Source organism: Arvicola amphibius, chromosome 12 (genome assembly GCF_903992535.2).
Source record: "Arvicola amphibius chromosome 12, mArvAmp1.2, whole genome shotgun sequence".
Taxonomy (NCBI): domain Eukaryota; kingdom Metazoa; phylum Chordata; class Mammalia; order Rodentia; family Cricetidae; genus Arvicola; species Arvicola amphibius.
The window spans coordinates 122,160,393-122,179,255 of NC_052058.2; the positions used below are offsets into that span (position 1 = coordinate 122,160,393).

Here is an 18,863-nt window from a genome sequence, read left to right on the forward strand (position 1 = left end):
GGGCCATGAAGACCAGCAAAGTGGCCAGAACCGGTTAGCGACTTCCATTCCGTAGGTGCTGGGAAAGTTCTACGAAAGGGCTGCCACCCTGTGACGTCATGGAGGGACGGGCGGGGCCTGCTTTGTTGCAGCCCAATCAAACTTAAGACTTAGGCTTCTGGGCGGGGCTAAAGAGTCCTAAGAAACATTTCTAAGGGAATTAGGGTCCCTCACGTGGGATGTGGCCCGAGTGTTTTGTGAACGGGTGGCTACCGGTAACTCTCGGAGCCAGTAGAGAAACCTTAAAATCTTTTCCCCGGTCTTTCAAGAAAAACCTTAATCTTAGTCGTGAGAAAGTATCTGGGCGAAGCTGTAGCGCTTGAGGGCAAGAAGCTGGAAAACCGCTGTTAAAGAGTGGTGTTTAAGGTACTGGGGGGGTCTGAGAAGGGTGTGTCCTGAAAGTAAGGGGTCTCAGTCTTGAGCGAGATTCAGCAGTTCCCCCAGAAACTGGGGGATGGCTTTGGAGGAATGCTGACGTTTCTGTAGGACCTGTAGGCTCAAGGATTTAAAATATTTTTTATTCTAAAGACCTAGTTTGGTAGTTTCCAAGTTGGTTATTTATTAGACAAATATATATTTAATTAATTTGGAGACAGTCTCAAATAGGCTGTGGTGGTCTTGACCAGCCTCAGCCTTCCAAGTGCCAAAAACCCGGCTTCTGATGGTCTGTCTGGTTTTGACTATTGAATGTCTAGTTTGCGGTGTCACAGGGTTTTCAGTGCTTGAGCGCCTGGATGTTGATCCAGTCTCAAGTTTAGAATTATGAATTATATGCGTTTGGGGGAGTTGGGGAGTGAGTTCATGGGTTTGAGGTTTGAATGTGGTGAGTTTGGGGATGGGCCTGAATTTGGGATCTGGTTTAATAGTTTGCAGGAATGCAAGGAGGATCCTAAATTCTGAGGTCTCCTGGGTTGGGGCGGGGGTCCTAGTACACACACTTTGGGTCTTTTTGATTAATGATATCTCAGTTTTACTTGGGAATTTCCCACAGACCATCGTATTGAGCGTTGGAATCCTCTAAGACTGTGTTTTGGCTTCTGTTTAGCGTCCCCCCCCCACCCTCGTTTTGGGGTGAGAAGATCCTCTGGCGGTGCTGGCGAGCTGTGTGCCCTGGCCTCCATGGGGCCGCGTTTTACACTTTTGCTGGCGGCTCTGGCCGACTGCCTGTGTCCGGCAAGGCCCTGCATCATGTGTGACCCGTTTGTAGTGGCTGCGCTAAAGACTTTGGAGCAGAGTTACCTGCCTAGCCATCTGGCACCTGAGCATCACGAAAACGTAATGAAGAGGCTAGAGCAGGCAGTGAACGACTTCAAGGACCTGCCTTTGAATCAGGCTACCTATGTGGGAGCCGTGGGTAGGCGGTCAGGCCAGGATGCAGACCTCGGGGTCCTGGGAGAGCAAGGGCTGGGCCAGAAGTCCTGACATAGGTGCTCCCCTGAGTTTAAGAATGGAAAACCACTAGGCATAATGGTCCACGCCTTTATCCCAGCACTTTGGAGGCAGAGGCAGGTGGATCTCTATGCGTTCAAGGCCAGCCTGGTCTACTTCATGAGTTCCAGGACAGGCAGAGCTACATAGTGAGACCCTGTCTCAAAAAAGGAGAGAGAGGAGAGACGAGAGGAGAGAGAGAGAGAGAGAGAGAGAGAGAGAGAGAGAGAGAGAGAGAGAAGAATGTTAAAGTCTTGGGATACAGAATCATGGAGTCCCTTTCCATAGCTCAAAATATTGGGTCTGGCAAGTTTGTGTGATAAAACTACAACTCCCAGAAGGCAAAGAGCTGTTACCTCTTTAACCAGACCTCTCTTTGCCCAATGGCCTCATGGGTATTGTAGTTTCTATGTGGTGACAAGCCAATGTGACAGAAAAGCTGGTCTCTGGGGTTCTATATCTGCCCTCCACACACAGATGAGGACACACTGGAACAGGCATCCTGGAGTTTTCTGAAGGATCTGAAACGTATCACGGACAGTGATGTAAAAGGTAAATGTACTAAAGGATGAGGGCAGAACCTCTGAGAAACCGTGGCTGGTGATGCTTAAAGCTTAAACCTCTTCTTGAATGCCATTCTGGCTCTGCCATTTCTTAGCCACGTGGCCTTGAGCCTGGGACTGAGCTGCTTTCTTAGCCCTAATGTGGAGATCATAGTTGTTTCCCTTCTCAGTGGCTGTGAGGATTAACCCAGTGGCCCAGCCCTGTGCTTGATGCTCTGTCTTATAGCCCTTCCCTGAAGGGTAGAGTGTGGAATGCCAAGACAGGTGGGCATCCCTGGACTCAAAGATACTCAGGAGCTTGAAGCAGGAGGATTGTTTAAGCCCAGAGTTCCAGAATAGCTTGGGCAACATAGTGAAATTCTGTCAAGCAAAAAAAAAGAGAGGTGGTGCTGGTGGTGGTGGCGCACACCTTTAATCCTAGCGCTGGGGAGGCAGAGCCAGTCAGATCTCTGAGTTTGAGGCCAGCCTGGTCTACACAGCAAGTTCCAGGCCAGCCAGGACTACGCGGTGAGACTCAGAGAGGAGAGATCAATGAGAGGTGGGAAGTTGGGTACGCTGGTGCGAGCTTGAAGGTGAAGATGGAAGATCAGGCGTTCAAGGTCACCCTTGTCTACAAAGTGAGTCAGGCCACTTGTAGCACCCGTACCTGTGAAATGCGTTACTGCACCTCACACCTGAGTTTGGGGGAGCACCTTTCCTGGCTCTGCTTCCTCCTAGGAGAGCTCTTTATAAAGGAATTATTTTGGATGCTCCGTCTGCAAAAGGACATCTTCGCCACCCTTGCTACACGTTTCCAAAAGGAAGGTGAGGAAGATGAAAGTCCAGGATCCCAGCCATCAGCTTCCTTAACCCTCTCCTCCATCCATACCCTCAAGAGCTGTCCCCCCAGCCTGGCGGTGGTAGCACACAACTTTAATCCCAGCACTCAGGAGACAGAGGCAGGTGGATCTCTGTGAGTTCCAGGCCAGCCTGGTCTATAGGAGCTAGTTCCAGGACAGGCTCCAAAACTACAAAGAAAACCTGCTCCTAAAACTCAGACCTCTGCTCAGCATCCACTCCCATTAATTTAGAAAGAAATATGATCCTCCGGAGATTGGTAGCAAAGCCTGAAATCCCAGCACTGGGGAGGCTGAGGCAGGTGGATAGCCATATGTGAGGCAGCCTTGGGCTCTGTGTTGAGATTGAAAGAGCCTGTACTCACGGGATTTGATGAGTGGAGGGAAAAGATAAAATGACGTTTGAGATCACCCTGGGGTACGTGAGACTCCATCCTGAAAAGTACAACAAACCTGCTTCTTCTTCTCTTTCCCTCCCTCCCTTCCCCCTTCGGAGGCAGTTTATTGTCCCAACCAATGCGGTGAGTCCAATCTGCGCCCTCAGTTTCCCTTGCCCGATGAGCCCCTCCCTCCCCGCCCCCAGGATGGGGGATTGTGACTCTCCTCCCTTTGAGCTACCCCTGGAGCTCCAGGATTTGCTCTCCAGTTTGGATCTCTTAGGTAGTGGGTGGAATTCTAGTTGCTCTCTTTCCTGAGCTTCTCGATGGGGGCGGCGTTAGGTGGCCTTAACAACCTAGACCCTTGTTGCCTGCAGCTGCCCCAGCCCTTGACCTTGCCAAATTCTCCTTTTAGCCCCACCTCTTAGTGGGAGAATACAACTTTAACCTTCGCCCTTCAGGCACGATGTTGCAGACTCTGGTCTGGTGTAATAGGTGCGAGAAGCAGGTCCACACTTGTCGGAAATCCATGGACTGTGGGGGTGAGCTCATCACCCAGCTCCAGGGTGTGAGAGGGATGGGGGACCAGCAGAGGGGAAGCTGCAGCAGTACTCCCCCAGTAGCTGCAGCCCCCTCTTTTGGCATAGAGCGCCGGATAGAGGTGCATCGCTTGGAAGACATGGTTCTGGACTGCCAGCTCAGTTGGCATCATGCTTCTGAGGGACTTACGGATTACAGTTTTTACAAGGTGGGGACATCCAGCTCCTGTGATCCTTGACCCTAAGTCTGTTAGATTTGTGTGAGCCCCAGTCCCCTGCCCTGAACCTGACCCTCGTGGTCTGTTTGAGGTGTCCTGTACTGATCCCAGAGAGATCCCACAGACGTACGGGGGTCTATGATGCCCCCTGTCAGGATTAGGGAAATTAGTAGTCCTGATTCCTGCCTCCCCTGCACCAAGGCCCCGGTCCCTTCTCACCCCTCTACTCCCCCAGTCCACCAGCTCCCCAGGCCTCTGTGACCCCTTGAACTTGGGTCTAGGTTTGGGGGAACAATTCTGAGACCTTGCTGTCCAAGGGGAAAGATCCCTACCTGACCAAGTCGATGGTGGGCCCAGAGGATGCCGGCTACTACCGCTGTGAGCTGGGAACCATCAACGCGGGTCCTGCCACTATTATCCATTTTCGTGTCATAGGTCAGTGTGGGGTGTTGGAAAAGTGACATTCAAGATGGGAGGTGTCACCTCCCCAATAGGACCTAATTTCTTATAGGCATGGCCTCCTTTGGGCATGTGAGGCTTTGCTTCTACCCAGGGTCTGCCCTAAGGGGTGAGGCTTCCCTTAGGAGGTTGTGTTTTCTGGTGATTGAGATGTGGCTTTCTTCCTTGCCTTAACTGGATTTACTGGGGTGCACCCAGCCTCTAAAGAGGGCTAGGGTTATGGGGCAGGCTTGCCTTTACCAGCTGCTGCCAGGACTGCCCTTTGGCTCTCCTCTGTCAGTATTGCCTCAAAGGACATTTGAGGAAAAACCGGCAACAAACATCATAACCCAGGAGGTGGAGGCCCCTGGCCAGGTGACTGCAGAGAACCCGGAGCCCATAATTACGATCAGCCATCACCCGAAACCAGAGAGAAATCTGAAAAACGGCCTCTTAATACTGTTGATCCTTGGCTTCGTAGTTCTGGTGGCCAGCATCATTGCCTCGTGAGCTGTCCACTGGGAGACTGGGAGAGGGTGGGCTTTAAATGCAGCGTACTTGTAGGAAGAGGGGAGGCTTGGACAAGAGGGGTTTTGGGAGGGGGGCACAGCTTTAGAGGAGTTGGGGGCCTTGGTACAAGTGGGACTTGAAGGGATGCAGGATTCAGACAGAGGTGTGTAGTCTTGACTAAGAAGAGGAGATTGAATAGCAAGGTGTGGACAAGGGCTTGGATGGATGGGACTTAAGTGAACGTACAGGGCCTTATGGAGTAGAGCGATTCAGAGGGGGCAGGGCTTGGGTGGAGGGCCGCACCTTCTACAATCAAAGCTGGTCGAGGACAGGAAGCTACTGGGCACCTTCCTTTGGGGTTCACTCAGGATGACAGGCTTGTATAAAGAAAGCGCTAGGTTAGGTTTGTGGGGGTCTAGGGAATCGTGACTCCACTCAACCCATGTTCTAAGTGGTTCTATGCGCCCATGTCCTGTCCCAGGGTACTGTACTTTAGGAAAGCTAGAGCGAAATTGAAGACCTCAAGTTTGGACATCACGTCCTTACCGACGGAATACAAGTCATCCGAGTTGGAGCCGACCTCTTTCCAGCTGGAGTCGGCCCTACCGGTAGAATCACAGTTCGCTGAGAGTATCGTTGAGGAAACAGAGGAAAAGGAGGAATCAGAAAGCCAATAAAGATTTGACCTGTTGTCTCAGTATCTGACTTACTCTTGGGGATTGGTCCCGACTTCTAGCCTGGATGCGCCCCTGTCTGAGCAGGGATTAGTTGGAACATGGGTCTTCCCTCTGTACGGAGCTCAAGAATGGTGGGCCCAGAATCAAGGCATAGGCCAGGGCCAGCCCTGCCCCATCTCCTCCCCCAGGCCTGGTCTCCTCACAGGACGCCCCCTCCCCGCTCTTCCTGCCGGGTTTCCTCTTGCCTTTTCCTGTCCCCCACCCAGTGCTGGGAGCTGGGGCAGAGGAAACACTTTTCAGAGGGATTGGGACTTAACGGAGGCCAACAGCACCAGGGCCTCCGGGTGCTACAGGACCCGAAGCAGGGTAAGAGCCCAGCAATGACCCATCCAGGGACTTAGGAGTTCATTGTTCTGCCCCTTTACCTCCTTGGGATCCAGGGGCCAGAACTCATTCTCTCTTCCGTTCCTCCCCATCCTCCCAAGGCTGTGGCTTTAGGACTTGGGGCCTTACCCTCTTCCCTTAGGGCCATGCTATCTGGTGAACGAAAGGAGGGCGGAAGCCCCCGCTTTGGGAAGCTCCATCTCCCAGTGGGCCTGTGGATCAATTCCCCAAGGAAGCAGCTGGCCAAACTGGGGCGGCGCTGGCCCAGCGCTGCCTCTGTCAAGTAAGTAGCCAACCTCTGTGGCGTGCCTGCCCTCTGTCCCTGTTTAGCAATGAGCTATGCCAGGGACCTACAAAGGTGGGCAAATGGTTCCTGTCCTAAATAGACAAGCAAACTGGGTGGTGGCAGTGGAACACAGTGACATCTAGGAGCAGGGAGGGCAGAGCTGGGCCAGGACATGGGGACAGGCCGGATGGGCACAGGGATTTGATTCACTTCCCTTCCTTCTGTTTGTCTTGGAATTTCCTACCATGGATTATATCTTTATTAACTAATTACTTATCTCTCTTACCTCCATTCTTCCCACCCCACCATCGTGGATTTTGGCTCCCACCCCCGACTCCTGTTTGTGCCCCTGTCTGTTTGGGTCTTTGTCTATGAGTTTCTGTCTCTCCCCCTTTCTTGGTTTCTCTGTGTCTTCGGCCCCTCTCTCGGGGTCACTTGCTCTGGGCTCGACTCTGGCTGTTCTCTGTCTCGTTCTTCTGTGTCCTCCCTGCCCACTTCTTCCTCCTCAGGTCCTCGTCCTCCGACACGGGGAGCCGCAGCAGCGAGCCCCTGCCGCCGCCGCCGCCGCACGTGGAGCTGCGGCGCGTGGGCGCGGTGAAGGCGGCGGGGGGCGCCTCCGGCAGCCGCGCCAAGCGCATCTCGCAGCTGTTCCGGGGCTCGGGGGCAGGCGGTGCCGGGGCCCCTGGAACGCCCGGGGGTGCGCAGCGCTGGGCCAGCGAGAAGAAGCTGCCTGAATTGGCGGCGGGTGTAGCTCCGGAGCCGCCGCTGCCCACGCGCGCCGCGGTGCCCCCGGGCGTGCTCAAGATCTTCGCTGCGGGGCTGGCGTCGGGCGCCAACTACAAGAGTGTGCTGGCCACGGAGCGTTCCACGGCGCGCGAGCTGGTGGCCGAGGCGCTGGAGCGCTACGGGCTGGCGGGCGGCCGCGGAACGGGCGACGGCGGCTGCGTGGACGCCTACGCGCTCTGCGACGCGCTAGGCCGGCCCGCGGCGGGCGTGGGAGGCGGCGAGTGGCGCGCTGAGCACCTGCGCGTGCTGGCCGACGCCGAGCGCCCCCTGCTGGTGCAGGACCTGTGGCGCGCGCGGCCTGGCTGGGCGCGGCGCTTCGAGTTGCGAGGCCGCGAGGAGGCGCGGCGGCTGGAGCAGGAGGCCTTCGGGGCTGCGGACGCAGACGGTTAGCCGGGACAAGGACGGACGCGTGGGGCGGGGCCCCGGAGGCATCGGGGCGGGGCACGAGTGGGAGGGAGGGCCAGTAGAATGACAGACTTGGCCCTGGGCGGGTGTGGGGGTGTGGCTTAAGGGCAAGGAGGCGGGGCCTGTAGAATAAAGGGCAGGGATCGCGGTGAGCGTGCTGAGGGGTCCCTCTGGGAGGTGTGGGAGGCGATTTGCGGGCAGGGGTGGGGGAGACTGGACTAGCCAGGCTGGAATGGGAAGTACTGGGAGGAAGGGTGGTGCTATTCTGGGGCCGGACTTATAAGCAGAGTCTGTAAGGGCAGTGGTGTGGTCAAGGGCATTCACTATAGGAGATCTCTTTATTCTTTCTCCCTTTTGGAAATATAGAAGCATAGTTTATTTTATTTTTTACCAAGGTAGGGTTTTGCCATGTAGCCCAGGATGTCTTTGAACGCTTGGTCTTCCAGCCCCAAGTGATGTAATTATATAGATACACCACCATGCCTAGCTCATCCATTCTTTAATTTCTAATCTCAAGTTCTAGGTGAAAGTTCAATGTAATAATGCATATAAATGGCTTGGCACATGCTTAATAAAGATTAGAGAAATAAAAAGAACAATAACCACTCAAAAGAATGGAAATTATTGTCATCCCTTCTCCAGCAACCAAACCAAAAAACAAAAAAAAAAAAAAAGGAAAAACCTGCCGGGCGGTGGTGGCGCACGCCTTTAATCCCAGCACTCGGGAGGCAGAGGCAGGCAGATCTCTGTGAGTTCGAGACCAGCCTGGTCTACAAGAGCTAGTTCCAGGACAGGCTCCAAAGCCACAGAGAAACCCTGTCTCGAAAAACCAAAAAAAAAAAAAAAAAAAAAAAAAAAAAAGGAAAAACCTTTACTGAGCACGCAGAGCTACACGTTTTTGGTCTTTGGTGTCCATGCACAAGCAAAGTTTCCAATTTCTCAGCTTTTACAAGCTTAGTGGAAAACATGTCTATTCATTAAGCTCCTTCCATAGGGAGCCTACTGTGTGCTGGGGCCTAAGAACTCCTAGGAGACGTTGTTAGGAAGGTGGCTGTTCCCAGCTTCCTGAGGACCGTGCTCACTGTTGGTGCCTAGACCAGTCTCTGACACACATTAGTTGCTCCCTAAATGCTTGTTAAAAGGATGAATTTCTAAGCTGACAACTCCAACTTGGAGTCAGGGAACACTGAGTTCCAGAGCCAGGGAATAGCCTCTGTGTTTTCTGTTTCCCTGTAGGCACGAACGCCCCATCTTGGAGAACACAGAAGAATCGCTCTAGGGCTGCATCTGGTGGGGCAGCTCTGGCCAGTCCTGGTCCAGGGTCAGGATCCGGGACCCCCACTGGGTCCGGGGGCAAGGAGCGATCTGAAAATTTGTCCCTGCGTCGCAGTGTGTCTGAGCTGAGTCTGCAGGGGCGGCGGCGAAGGCAGCAGGAACGCAGGCAGCAGGCACTTAGCATGGCCCCAGGGGCAGCTGACACCCAGATGGTACCAACAGACCCTGGAGACTTGGATCAGTTGACTCAGTGCCTCATTCAGGCACCCAGCAACCGTCCCTACTTCCTTCTGCTCCAGGGCTACCAGGATGCTCAGGTCAGCACTAGCTCCCCTACTCAGGAGCCACACCAGACATGGCGGGCCAACAAAACCACACTACCAAGAATACATTGGGTTGAGGCCCTCTCTGGCATAATGACAGACCCCACAAGGTTTCCAAGTAGGAAATAGCATGGTAGGAGCCGAGGCGGAGGTCAGATACAAAGATCCTGTTCAAAGGGTAGAGCGAATGTTTCCCTTCATTTAGAAGTGAAAGAAAACATGGGCTTGGTCAAAGGCCAATCTATTGTCAAAAGGACATCCCTCACAAACATCCGCTTCTTGAAGGAAAGCCTGTCCTACGTCAGGGAAATCTTTGCTACCTAGGGTCTTGGTTGGGATAAGGCAGCTTTCGTGATGGGAGAAATAGGCTAATATATTCATAAAGGTTCACATGGAACCCCATCCGACCCCTTGTTGATGGAGACACTGAAACCTGTGTGCAGTTTTATTTTTGCAGTATTGAGGATTGAACCTTGCACCTGCTAGAGATAGAACCTTTGTTCTTTTTTTTTTTTAATTTTTTTATGATTTATTTATCTTTTTTTTTATTATTTTATGTGCATTGGTGTGAAGGTGTCAGATCCCCGGGAACTGGATCCTCAGACAGTTTTGAGCTGCCATGTGGGTGCTGGGAATTGAACCCTGGTCCTCTGGAAGAGCAGTCAGTGCTCTTAACCGCTGAGCCATTTCTCCAGCCCCCAGAACCTTTGTTCTATCTCTGAACAAAGTCCCCAAGCCTTGCCTGGGAGGTGCTAGGCAGGTGGCGTACTGCTGAACCATTTTTCTTGCAGCCTTTAACTTAGAGACAGGAGCTCATCAGTTGTCCAGGCTGGGCTGGAATTCACGACCCTCCCTGCTTCAGCCCCTTGAGTGGTTGGCATGACACCTGCACCATCCAGGCTATGGTTGTTAGTTTCTTTCTTTCTTTTATTCTTTTTTGTTTTGTTTTTCGAGACAGGATTTCTTTGTTTAACAGCCCTAACTGTCCTGGAACTCACTCTGTAGACCAGGCTGGCCTCGAACTCGCAGAGATCTGCCTGCCTCTGCCTCCCGAGTGCTGAGATTAAAGGCGTGCACCACCACCGCCCAGATCAGGCCATGTTTCTATGTCTTACATATTTGAGTACCAGTCACTAGAACATGAATGGTAGATTTATTTTAAGAAGGAGATCAAATGGTACATCCTTTTTTTTTTTTTTTTTTTTTGTTTTTCGAGACAGGGTTTCTCTGTGGCTTTGGAGCCTGTCCTGGAACTAGCTCTTGTAGACCAGGCTGGTGGTACATCCATTTTTAAAGATGGAGATGAGAGTCCACTTTTAGACCAGGGTCTTCTGCAATTTATCTTTCCATTCGGTGGATGAAATAAGGACACACTGTAAGAAGGGATCCCTCTTTGGAGCATCTCCCACCGTCTCTGTGGAGGCCTCTGGATATACCTACGTTGGGAGGGGACTATTGAGAGCTTTCGTTAGTGGACAGGGAGAACCTTTGAACTCCATCCTGAGAAAGGGGCCGCGGATGACTCCATGGTAGACATGTGTTTGCTTGGGAATGAGTCTGTCATTGGATGGAAGTAAATGAAAGCCCGGTGGAGAGAGATCTTCTCGGAAGTGCACATTCCTTGGCTAGAAGTAGAGGCCTCCTCTTGGCCATGGGGTGTTTCTACAGAGACATCTACCGCTTGCTAGGGACGAGTCTGAGAGAAGCTGTTAGAAAGGAAAACGGACTGAAGAGCTGGCAAGTGGGACTCTGGGAGTAGAAATGCCGAGCTCCCTGGAAAGCCAGTTCTTTGAGGGTGATGGGACAGACCACTTTAGGAACGGGGTAGGATGGCTGTAGAAGCCCCTGAGTTTATGCGGCTGGATGGTAGGAAGACTCCACTGTATGAACAACACAGTCCATTCAGAAGAGCTGAGACGACAATTTACTGGAGAACGGTCTGTTTGGAAACCTCTTCTTTGAGCCAGTAGAATTATTTCATGTGTGTTGCTGTGAGGGTCAGATCCCCTAGAACTGGGGTTACAGACAGGTGTGAGCTGCCATGTGGATGCAGGGAGTTGAACCTAGGTCTTCTGGAAGAGTAGCCAGTGCTCTTAACAGGTGAGCCGTCTCTCCAGCCTGTGAAACTGTGAAGGATCATTTTTATCTATCTATCTATCTATCTATCTATCTATCTATCTATCTATCTATCTATCTATCTATCATCTGTCTATCTATCTAATCTGTCTATCTATCTGTCTGTCTGTCTGTCTATCTATCATCTATCTATCTAATCTATCTACCATCTATCTATCATCTATCTATCTATCTATCTACCTACCATCTATCTATCTATCTATCTATCTATCTATCTATCTATCTATCTATCTATCATCTATCTCTATCTATCTACCATCTATCTACCATCTATCATCTATCTATCTACCATCTATCTATCTACCTACCTTCTATCTATCTATCTATCTATCATCTATCTATCTATCTATCATCTATCTATCATCCATCTATCTATCTATCTATCTATCTATCTATCTATCCATCCATTGTTTTGTTTTGTTTTGCTTTTTGGAGACAGAGTTTCTCTGTGTAACAGCCCTGGCTGTCCTGGAACTAGCTCTGTAGACGAGGCTGGCCTCTCCCTTCTGAGTGCTGGGATTAAAGGCGTGCGCTACTGCCGCCCTGAAGGGTAGTTTTCAAAGAGTGGAGCCAAGGATAGAGAAAGCTCTACAGGTAAAAGCACCCACTGGCGAGACTAAAGACCCGAGTTATCTCCCTGGAACCCACAGGTTGGAAGAACACCGATTCACAAGTTATCCTTTAACCTCTTCAAGAATGCTGTGGCGCTGCCTCTGCCCCCCCAACCCCCAAAAAAGATGAAACCACAAAGTGTCTTTGGAAGAGGTTATTCATGGGCAAGGGATGCTCAAAAGAGTCCTTTGAAAACCCAGGAAACTTCCCTTGAGGTTTTCATCACTTAGAGGAGGTGCAGCAGAGCGAGAGAGCCTAGCTAGTGTGGGTAAGGATGCTGTTTGGACACACCCATCTTCACAGCAGGACTTTCTGCTTTCCTCTAGGACTTCGTGGTGTATGTGATGACCCGAGAGCAGCACGTGTTTGGCCGAGGTGGGCCCTCATCGTCCCGTGGCGGGTCCCCAGCTCCATATGTGGACACCTTCCTCAATGCCCCAGACATCCTGCCGCGACACTGCACGGTGCGCTCGGGCCCGGAGCCCCCGGCCATGGTGCGCCCATCACGGGGCGCCCCGGTGACGCACAACGGCTGTCTTTTGCTGCGCGAGGCCAAGCTGCACCCCGGAGACCTATTGGGCCTGGGAGAGCATTTCCTGTTTATGTACAAGGACCCCCGCTCTGGGGGCTCAGGGTCCGCTCGGCCACCTTGGCTGCCCTCGCGCCCCGGGGCCGCGCCACCCGGACCGGGCTGGGCCTTTTCCTGTCGCCTGTGTGGCCGTGGCCTGCAGGAGCGCGGAGAGGCGCTGGCCGCCTACCTGGATGGCCGTGAGCCGGTGCTTCGGTTCAGACCACGAGAGGAAGAGGCGCTGCTGGGCGAGATCGTGCGCGCTGCAGCTTCGGGCGCAGGGGACCTGCCCCCACTCGGGCCTGCCACTCTGCTGGCGCTGTGTGTACAGCATTCGGCGAGGGAGCTGGAGCTGGGCCATCTGCCTCGCCTGCTGGGCCGCCTGGCCAGACTCATCAAAGAGGCCGTTTGGGTGAGCAGGCCCCTTGTCCCACAAGTCGTTCTGTTTCCCCCTTTCTGTCCTTCAGCAGCCACCCACCTGCTCCACAGGTCATTTCAGCCGTATTCCTGCTTTCCTCCATAAGTTTTCCATAGTATTCCTCCTACTTCAACCAGCTAGCACTGTGCAGGCCTTGAGCAAGAAGAAACTACATTTCCCATGATGCTTTGAGATGGGTTGAGCTAATGGCACTGATAGTGGAAACCTTGGGTTCATCCACTGTGGTTCGAGAAGTAACTACCTTTGATTTCAGATTCATCTAGTAGTGCTGGGGATGAAGCCCCAATCCTATAGCATGCCAGGCAGGTGCTCTGTGGCTGGTACATCTCCCTGGTCCCTCAGTGATGGATTGTGGGCAGTTGCCCTAGTGCTGAGCCACACCCCAGCCCTCTTTTTAGTTTTTATTTTGAGAAAAGGTTTCACTAAGTTGCCCAGGCTGACCTTGAACTTGAGATCTTTCTGCCTTCATCTCCGCTGTGGAGCTGTGGAATCATGGAGAACAGCATTCTGGGATGTGGGGGAGGTGCCATTGGATGAGAAGTATGGGAACTGCATTGATCAGCCCTTTGGGCCTGAAGCTTGGAACAGTAACAACAAACTAGGTAGATCCATTAGTGGGACCAACACCGTAGAAGTAACCGGAAGGAATAATCCAGAATGCAGGGAAGGCCTCATTGCATGAGGGTCTAGAGGGTCAGAGATTTTCTCGGGGGTTAGAAGAAGCTTCGTTTGAAGTGAACAGGTTACCTGTGACTCGAGACTTAGAATGAGAGAACCATGCCCGGTGACACAGACCTGTCCATTCCATCTGCAAAAGAGGCTGAGGCAGGAGGATTGCAAGTTCAAGGCCTGCCAGAGTTACAGAGAGCGTTCAAGACCAGCGCCTGGCCGGGCGGTGGTGGCGCACGCCTTTAATCCCAGCACTCGGGAGGCAGAGGCAGGCAGATCTCTGTGAGTTCGAGACCAGCCTGGTCTACAAGAGCTAGTTCCAGGACAGGCTCCAAAGCTACAGAGAAACCCTGTCTCGAAAAACAAAAAAAAAAAAAAAAAAAAAAAAAACCAGTGTCTGGGCAACCTAGTGAGTCACTGTCTTGAAATAAAAGTTAAAAGGCCTGAAGCTGCATGTGGTGGCACATCCTTGTAATTCCAGCCCTTGGGGGAGGCAAAGGCAGGAGGATTTGCTATGTTGGAGGTCAGTCAGTGCTATGTGAAGCTTTATGTGTGTGAACTGGGAAGATGGCTCAGGTCCAGAGTTCAGATCCCAGACTCCATGTAAAAACTGGGCAGACATGGTGACCCCTTTAATCCCAATAGCCAGAAGGCAGAGAAGGCATCCCTGGAGCAAGCTGGCTGGCTAGACCAGCTGGAATTAGCAGGTTCCAGATTCAGGGAGAGCCCCTGCTTCAGCGCAGTGCAGAGAGAGGAAGACAGGCAGTATGAATGAGTTCAGGCCTCCACACAGACGCATGCACCCACACATATGCAAACACTGGCAAAGCTACGGCACGCACACGCTCAAGAAAGGTGCTTTTAGGCAAGCCAATTGTACAGTCCCGATCTCCTCAATCCAGCCCCTTACATTGCTTCTTATCTTACTGTTCTACAGGAAAAAATTAAAGAAATTGGAGACCGCCAGCCAGAGAAGTAAGAGAAAGCTGGGGCACACAGGCCTGGAGGCTCACGGGGTTGGGACTAGAGTTCGGCTCTCCATGCTGCCTTAGTACAAGTTCTGTGACGCCTTTGAGTCGGGAAACTCAAGCTTTGGAGTTTGGTCTTTATGTTAAGGGTTGAGCAAGTCACAGGGATCCCTGCTCTCTCCTCAGCCACCCAGAGGGCATTCCCGAGGAGCCTCTGACTCCCGAGGCTGTGTCTGTGGAGCTGCGGCCGCTCATACTGTGGATGGCCAACACCACAGAGCTGCTGAGCTTTGTTCAGGAGAAGGTTCTGGAGATGGAGAAAGAGGCTGACCAGGAGGGTGAGCGCAGGCACACCCACTTTGTCCGCCTGTCGTACCCTGAGCCTGGAGACCTAGGCTGCAGCAGCCAGCATCTGTTCTGCTCTCATCCCCAGGCCTGTCCTCAGACCCTCAGCTCTGCAATGACTTGGAACTGTGTGACGAGGCCTTGGCCCTCCTGGACGAGGTCATCATGTGTACCTTCCAGCAGTCTGTCTACTACCTCACCAAGGTGGGCCTGTTGAAATACTCTCTCAGTTGAACTTACATTGTGCTGCTCTGACACGGCTTTCCTCTCTCCTTGGGGTCACTTCAATTCACCCTAGCACGTTGCTCTGGTCATACACTACTTCCTGTTTGGGCTGACATTACTTCCTTTCTGGTTCATTTCCTGTGCTTGCTAGACTCCAGTCTTGTCCAGCTGAGTAGTTCCTCTTCTCTGTCAATCACTACTTTCTCAAGCTTACGCTTTTGAAGTTTACTGTTCAGGCTTGCGTGCGTGCGTGCTGACATCACTTCCTACATCTCTGGCTTCACGTCCCTTTTCTGAGTATAGGCCTTTTTTTGTTGTTGTTCATGGAAGTATTCTCGTGGGACTTGATTTCCCCTCTATCACCTTTGACCTTAATATTGCTAATCGGATTAATCAGGGTTTTGACCATGATATACCTGGTTCCTATTGTAAAATAAGAGAGAATCTCCCAAAATGTCCGGTGCGTAGGCTGCAGTGACCTTGATTGTGAACCCCTTACCTCTGAGGCTTACTTCCTGTTTGTTCTGCCAAGTCTACTCTTAGGTCTTCTTTGTCACGGACCTCATTTCCTGTCCTTGGTGTGATCATACTTTCCACTGGCCAGCTGCCACCCAGCTCCTACTTCTGTGCTCTCCATTCTTTTAATCTCTTTTGGAAATTCTGATCAAATGTTTCTTTGGCTGAAAAGGGCTATTTTTTGTTTAGTATTCTATCCTCCCTGAGCTATCTCTATGAGAACTACAAACCCCATAATGCATGAGAGATGCTCGTAAAATATCTAAGCTACTTCCTAAAACATTTCTCAGGACAGATTGTTCCAGGAGACCTATGCCTGCTAGCAACCCATCTACGAAGTAGAGATTTGATCATGGAGTCCTATGGGACTGGTGAAAGGAGAATGGACTACAACTCCCAGAAGCCCTTGGTGGCATTCCCATTGTCTTCATTGACTGTCACCCTGAAGTTCTTTGCCTTTGTGTCTCCCCAGACTCTTTATTCAACACTGCCAGCACTCCTGGACAGTAACCCTTTCACCGCTGGGGCAGAGCTACCAGGGCCTGGTGCGGAGCTGGAGGCCATGCCGCCTGGACTCAGGCCTACCCTGGGTGTGTTCCAGGCTGCTCTAGAACTGACCAGCCAGTGTGAGCTGCACCCCGACCTCGTGTCCCAGACTTTTGGCTACTTGTTCTTTTTCTCCAATGCATCGCTTCTCAACTCGCTGATGGAACGAGGTGAGGGTTGGGCTGGGAGCAGCCAGGCATAGCTTTGGGTAGCTTCAGCTTTTGGCAGTTTGGTTTCCAGTCAGACTTTGTCTGTGAAGTAGGTCCATTCATCACCTCTCATTCCTTCCTACACAGGTCAAGGCCGACCTTTCTATCAATGGTCTCGAGCCGTCCAAATTAGAACCAACTTGGATCTCGTTTTGGATTGGCTGCAGGGGGCTGGGCTGGGTGACATTGCCACTGAGTTCTTCCGGAAACTCTCCATTGCTGTGAACCTGTTATGTGTGCCCCGCACCTCCCTGCTCAAGGTGACTCTTAATGGCTCTATCTAACTGACTTTTGATTCTTCAGCGCAGCTCAGCCATCCTCTCTGTTCAGCCTCTCAGGGACCCCAAGTCTTAGCCAGCCCTAGATTAGACATTGTGATGGACCACTGGCGGCTGCAGAATTCAGAATCAAGAATGACTGGACAAAAGTGTCTGAGTGCTAGTGGAGCTTGCTAGGAATAGTTCCCCATGGTCCTTCTCTTGGACGCGGTGAGTCAAATCTGGTTGAGCCTAAGGAAGATGATGGTTAAGTGTCCGTTGAGTATGAACTGCATAGCCGAATCTGTGGTAACAGCAGTAACAAACACCCCATTCAAACTAAGGGCATCCATCTGTCAACTGACGGTTTTAGATCAACTTTCTTAGAGGAGAAAGCTAACCAGGTAGATCACAAAATCTTTGGGTTTTTTGTTTGTTTGTTTTGTTTTGTTTGTTTGTTGTTAAAGATCTTATTATGTACCTCTGGTTGACCTGGAGTTTACTCTGTAGACCAGGCTGGCCTGGGGATCATAGAGATCCCCCTGCCTCTGTCCTCTGAGTGCTGGGATTAAAGGTGTTCACAGCCACACTGGGCCTTCACTTTTTTATTTTTATTTTTTTAAGATTTATCTTTATGTGTATGAGTGTTTGCCTACATGTATATATGTGTACGATGTCCTGGAATGTCAGAAGAGGAAAACAGATCCTCTGGAACTGGAGTTACAGACCACGTGGGTGCTGGGAATTGAACCTGGGTCCTCTGCAAGAGCAGTCAGTGTTCTTAACTGCAGAGCCTTTATCCCAGTCCCTTAATTTCACTTCTTTATATCTTATTACAGTATTGAGGGTTGAACCCAGGGCATTGCACGTGCTATGCAAACACTCTACCATCAACCTACATCTCCAGACCTCTTTTTCTTTTAAAATTAGAGATAGATTCACTATGTTGCCCAAACTGGTCTTGTACTTTGACTCCTCTTGCCTCGGTCTAAGAAACTGGGATGTCAGGCCTGATCTTCCGGGCCAGCTGGGACCATACACTTCTAACCTGGTCTTCTCCTAGGCTTCCTGGAGCAGCCTACGGACTGACTACCCCACCCTGACTCCTGCTCAACTCCACCATCTCCTTAGCCACTACCAGTTAGGTCCTGGCCGTGGACCACCTCCAGCCTGGGACCCGCCACCTGCTGAGCGAGATGCTGTGGACACAGGTGTGCAAAAATAGGCTAACAAACTTTGAGATGTCTTCTTCCCTTGGGGCCTAGAGTCCATGCCCCCAGCCTCTTTCTCACCCAGGATCCAGCCCCTTTCATTTCCCAGAACCTAGAATTGTTCTATCCAGAAACCTTCTCGCCAAGATTTAAAGACTAGGGCCTGGGCTTATAACACAGCAGCAGGGCTTTACTACCCTCTGATCCATTCCCAGTACATTAAGAGTTCAAGCATTTAATTATTTTTTACTTAGACTTAAGTCCCTAGCCCCTTCCCTCCACAGACCTAACCCCAACCCAGCTTACATAGCAATTGGGCTCCTCTGTCCTAAGAAATCTTCCAAGATCTCCCCGCCCATCCTCAAGGTTCCAGGACCCCAACTACACAGCCTGGTAAAGGTCCTTTTTTATTTTCCTATCTTAACTACAACTCCCATCATGCTTTGGGACCCAGAGAACCACATTTGATGCTGGGATTTGCAGGGTTGTTGTTTTTTTTTTCCTTCAGGAGCTAGGCCACCTCACATCCATGCTGAATCTCTAACTCGGTCTTCCTCGCCCTCACAGGGGATATCTTTGAAAGTTTTTCCTCGCACCCTCCTCTCATTCTGCCCCTGGGCAGCTCGCGCCTACGCCTCACGGGCCTGGTGACAGATGACTCATTGCACCGAGAACTACGCAGGCTCCGTCGCCTCCTCTGGGATCTTGAGCAGCAGGAGCTGCCAGCCAATCACCGCCACGGACCTCCGGTGGCTGCGTCGCCTTGAAAGCCAATGACAAAGGAACGAAGGAACGCGCGAAGCTTGAAACTGCATGGGTTCTTTTGGGAGCTCGCCTGGGCGCAGATCATTCTGGGAGTTGTAGTTTTCCCCGCGTAGACCGCTGGGAGGTTGAGTTGTCTGGTTGGTAGACGAAGGGACTGTGTGAAGATGGGCTTGGGATGTGAATGCCAAGAAGTAATAAAAGTATCTGTGGTATTGACCTTGCTTGTCAAGAGTTGGGGGCTTTAGAGAAGACATTTTTTTAAGATGCCAGGGCCTGTGCTTGGAACGTTGGGTGTTAGCCGAGTTTGGGGAGA

At 51.7% G+C, this 18,863-nt stretch overlaps 2 protein-coding genes across 7 annotated transcripts; both read left to right on the forward strand.

Moving 5' to 3' along the window:
• The first annotated feature begins 187 nt into the window (after nucleotides 1-187).
• Nucleotides 188-5,648, forward strand: Izumo1 (izumo sperm-egg fusion 1). Of its 5 annotated transcripts, none has more exons than XM_038313500.1 (10): nucleotides 188-405; nucleotides 1,085-1,393; nucleotides 1,945-2,019; nucleotides 2,748-2,834; nucleotides 3,367-3,387; nucleotides 3,705-3,785; nucleotides 3,891-3,991; nucleotides 4,282-4,435; nucleotides 4,740-4,944; nucleotides 5,430-5,648. In XM_038313500.1, exons 2-10 carry the CDS (start codon nucleotides 1,159-1,161, stop codon nucleotides 5,623-5,625), a joined length of 1,155 nt encoding a protein of 384 aa, XP_038169428.1. In that variant the 5' UTR covers nucleotides 188-405; nucleotides 1,085-1,158; the 3' UTR covers nucleotides 5,626-5,648. The 5 variants fall into 5 exon arrangements, with proteins under 5 accessions (XP_038169428.1, XP_038169431.1, XP_038169432.1 ...); XM_038313503.2 differs by having other exon boundaries at nucleotides 4,793-4,944; XM_038313504.2 differs by lacking the exon at nucleotides 4,740-4,944.
• A 133-nt stretch (nucleotides 5,649-5,781) lies between these two features.
• Nucleotides 5,782-18,766, forward strand: Rasip1 (Ras interacting protein 1). Of its 2 annotated transcripts, none has more exons than XM_038313497.1 (12): nucleotides 5,782-5,991; nucleotides 6,111-6,292; nucleotides 6,805-7,466; nucleotides 8,723-9,078; nucleotides 12,159-12,812; nucleotides 14,446-14,483; nucleotides 14,663-14,814; nucleotides 14,910-15,025; nucleotides 16,035-16,278; nucleotides 16,405-16,577; nucleotides 17,638-17,785; nucleotides 18,353-18,766. In XM_038313497.1, the coding sequence occupies exons 2-12, from the start codon at nucleotides 6,156-6,158 to the stop codon at nucleotides 18,550-18,552; spliced, it is 2,880 nt and encodes a 959-aa protein (XP_038169425.1). In that variant the 5' UTR covers nucleotides 5,782-5,991; nucleotides 6,111-6,155; the 3' UTR covers nucleotides 18,553-18,766. The 2 variants fall into 2 exon arrangements, with proteins under 2 accessions (XP_038169425.1, XP_038169424.1); XM_038313496.1 differs by having other exon boundaries at nucleotides 6,152-6,292.
• Nucleotides 18,767-18,863: the final 97 nt, after the last annotated feature.

Bases quoted from the DNA above. Each gene is read 5' to 3' on its own strand.
- Izumo1 (XM_038313500.1), top strand. From the start codon at position 1,159: ATGGGGCCGCGTTTTACACTTTTGCTGGCGGCTCTGGCCGACTGCCTG. The intron at 1,394-1,944 runs GTAGGCGGTCAG...CTCCACACACAG, and splicing joins TACCTATGTGGGAGCCGTGG to ATGAGGACACACTGGAACAG. The intron at 3,786-3,890 runs GTGAGCTCATCA...CTTTTGGCATAG, and splicing joins GAAATCCATGGACTGTGGGG to AGCGCCGGATAGAGGTGCAT.
- Rasip1 (XM_038313497.1), top strand. From the start codon at position 6,156: ATGCTATCTGGTGAACGAAAGGAGGGCGGAAGCCCCCGCTTTGGGAAG. The intron at 12,813-14,445 runs GTGAGCAGGCCC...ACTGTTCTACAG, and splicing joins TCATCAAAGAGGCCGTTTGG to GAAAAAATTAAAGAAATTGG. The intron at 14,815-14,909 runs GTGAGCGCAGGC...TCTCATCCCCAG, and splicing joins GAAAGAGGCTGACCAGGAGG to GCCTGTCCTCAGACCCTCAG.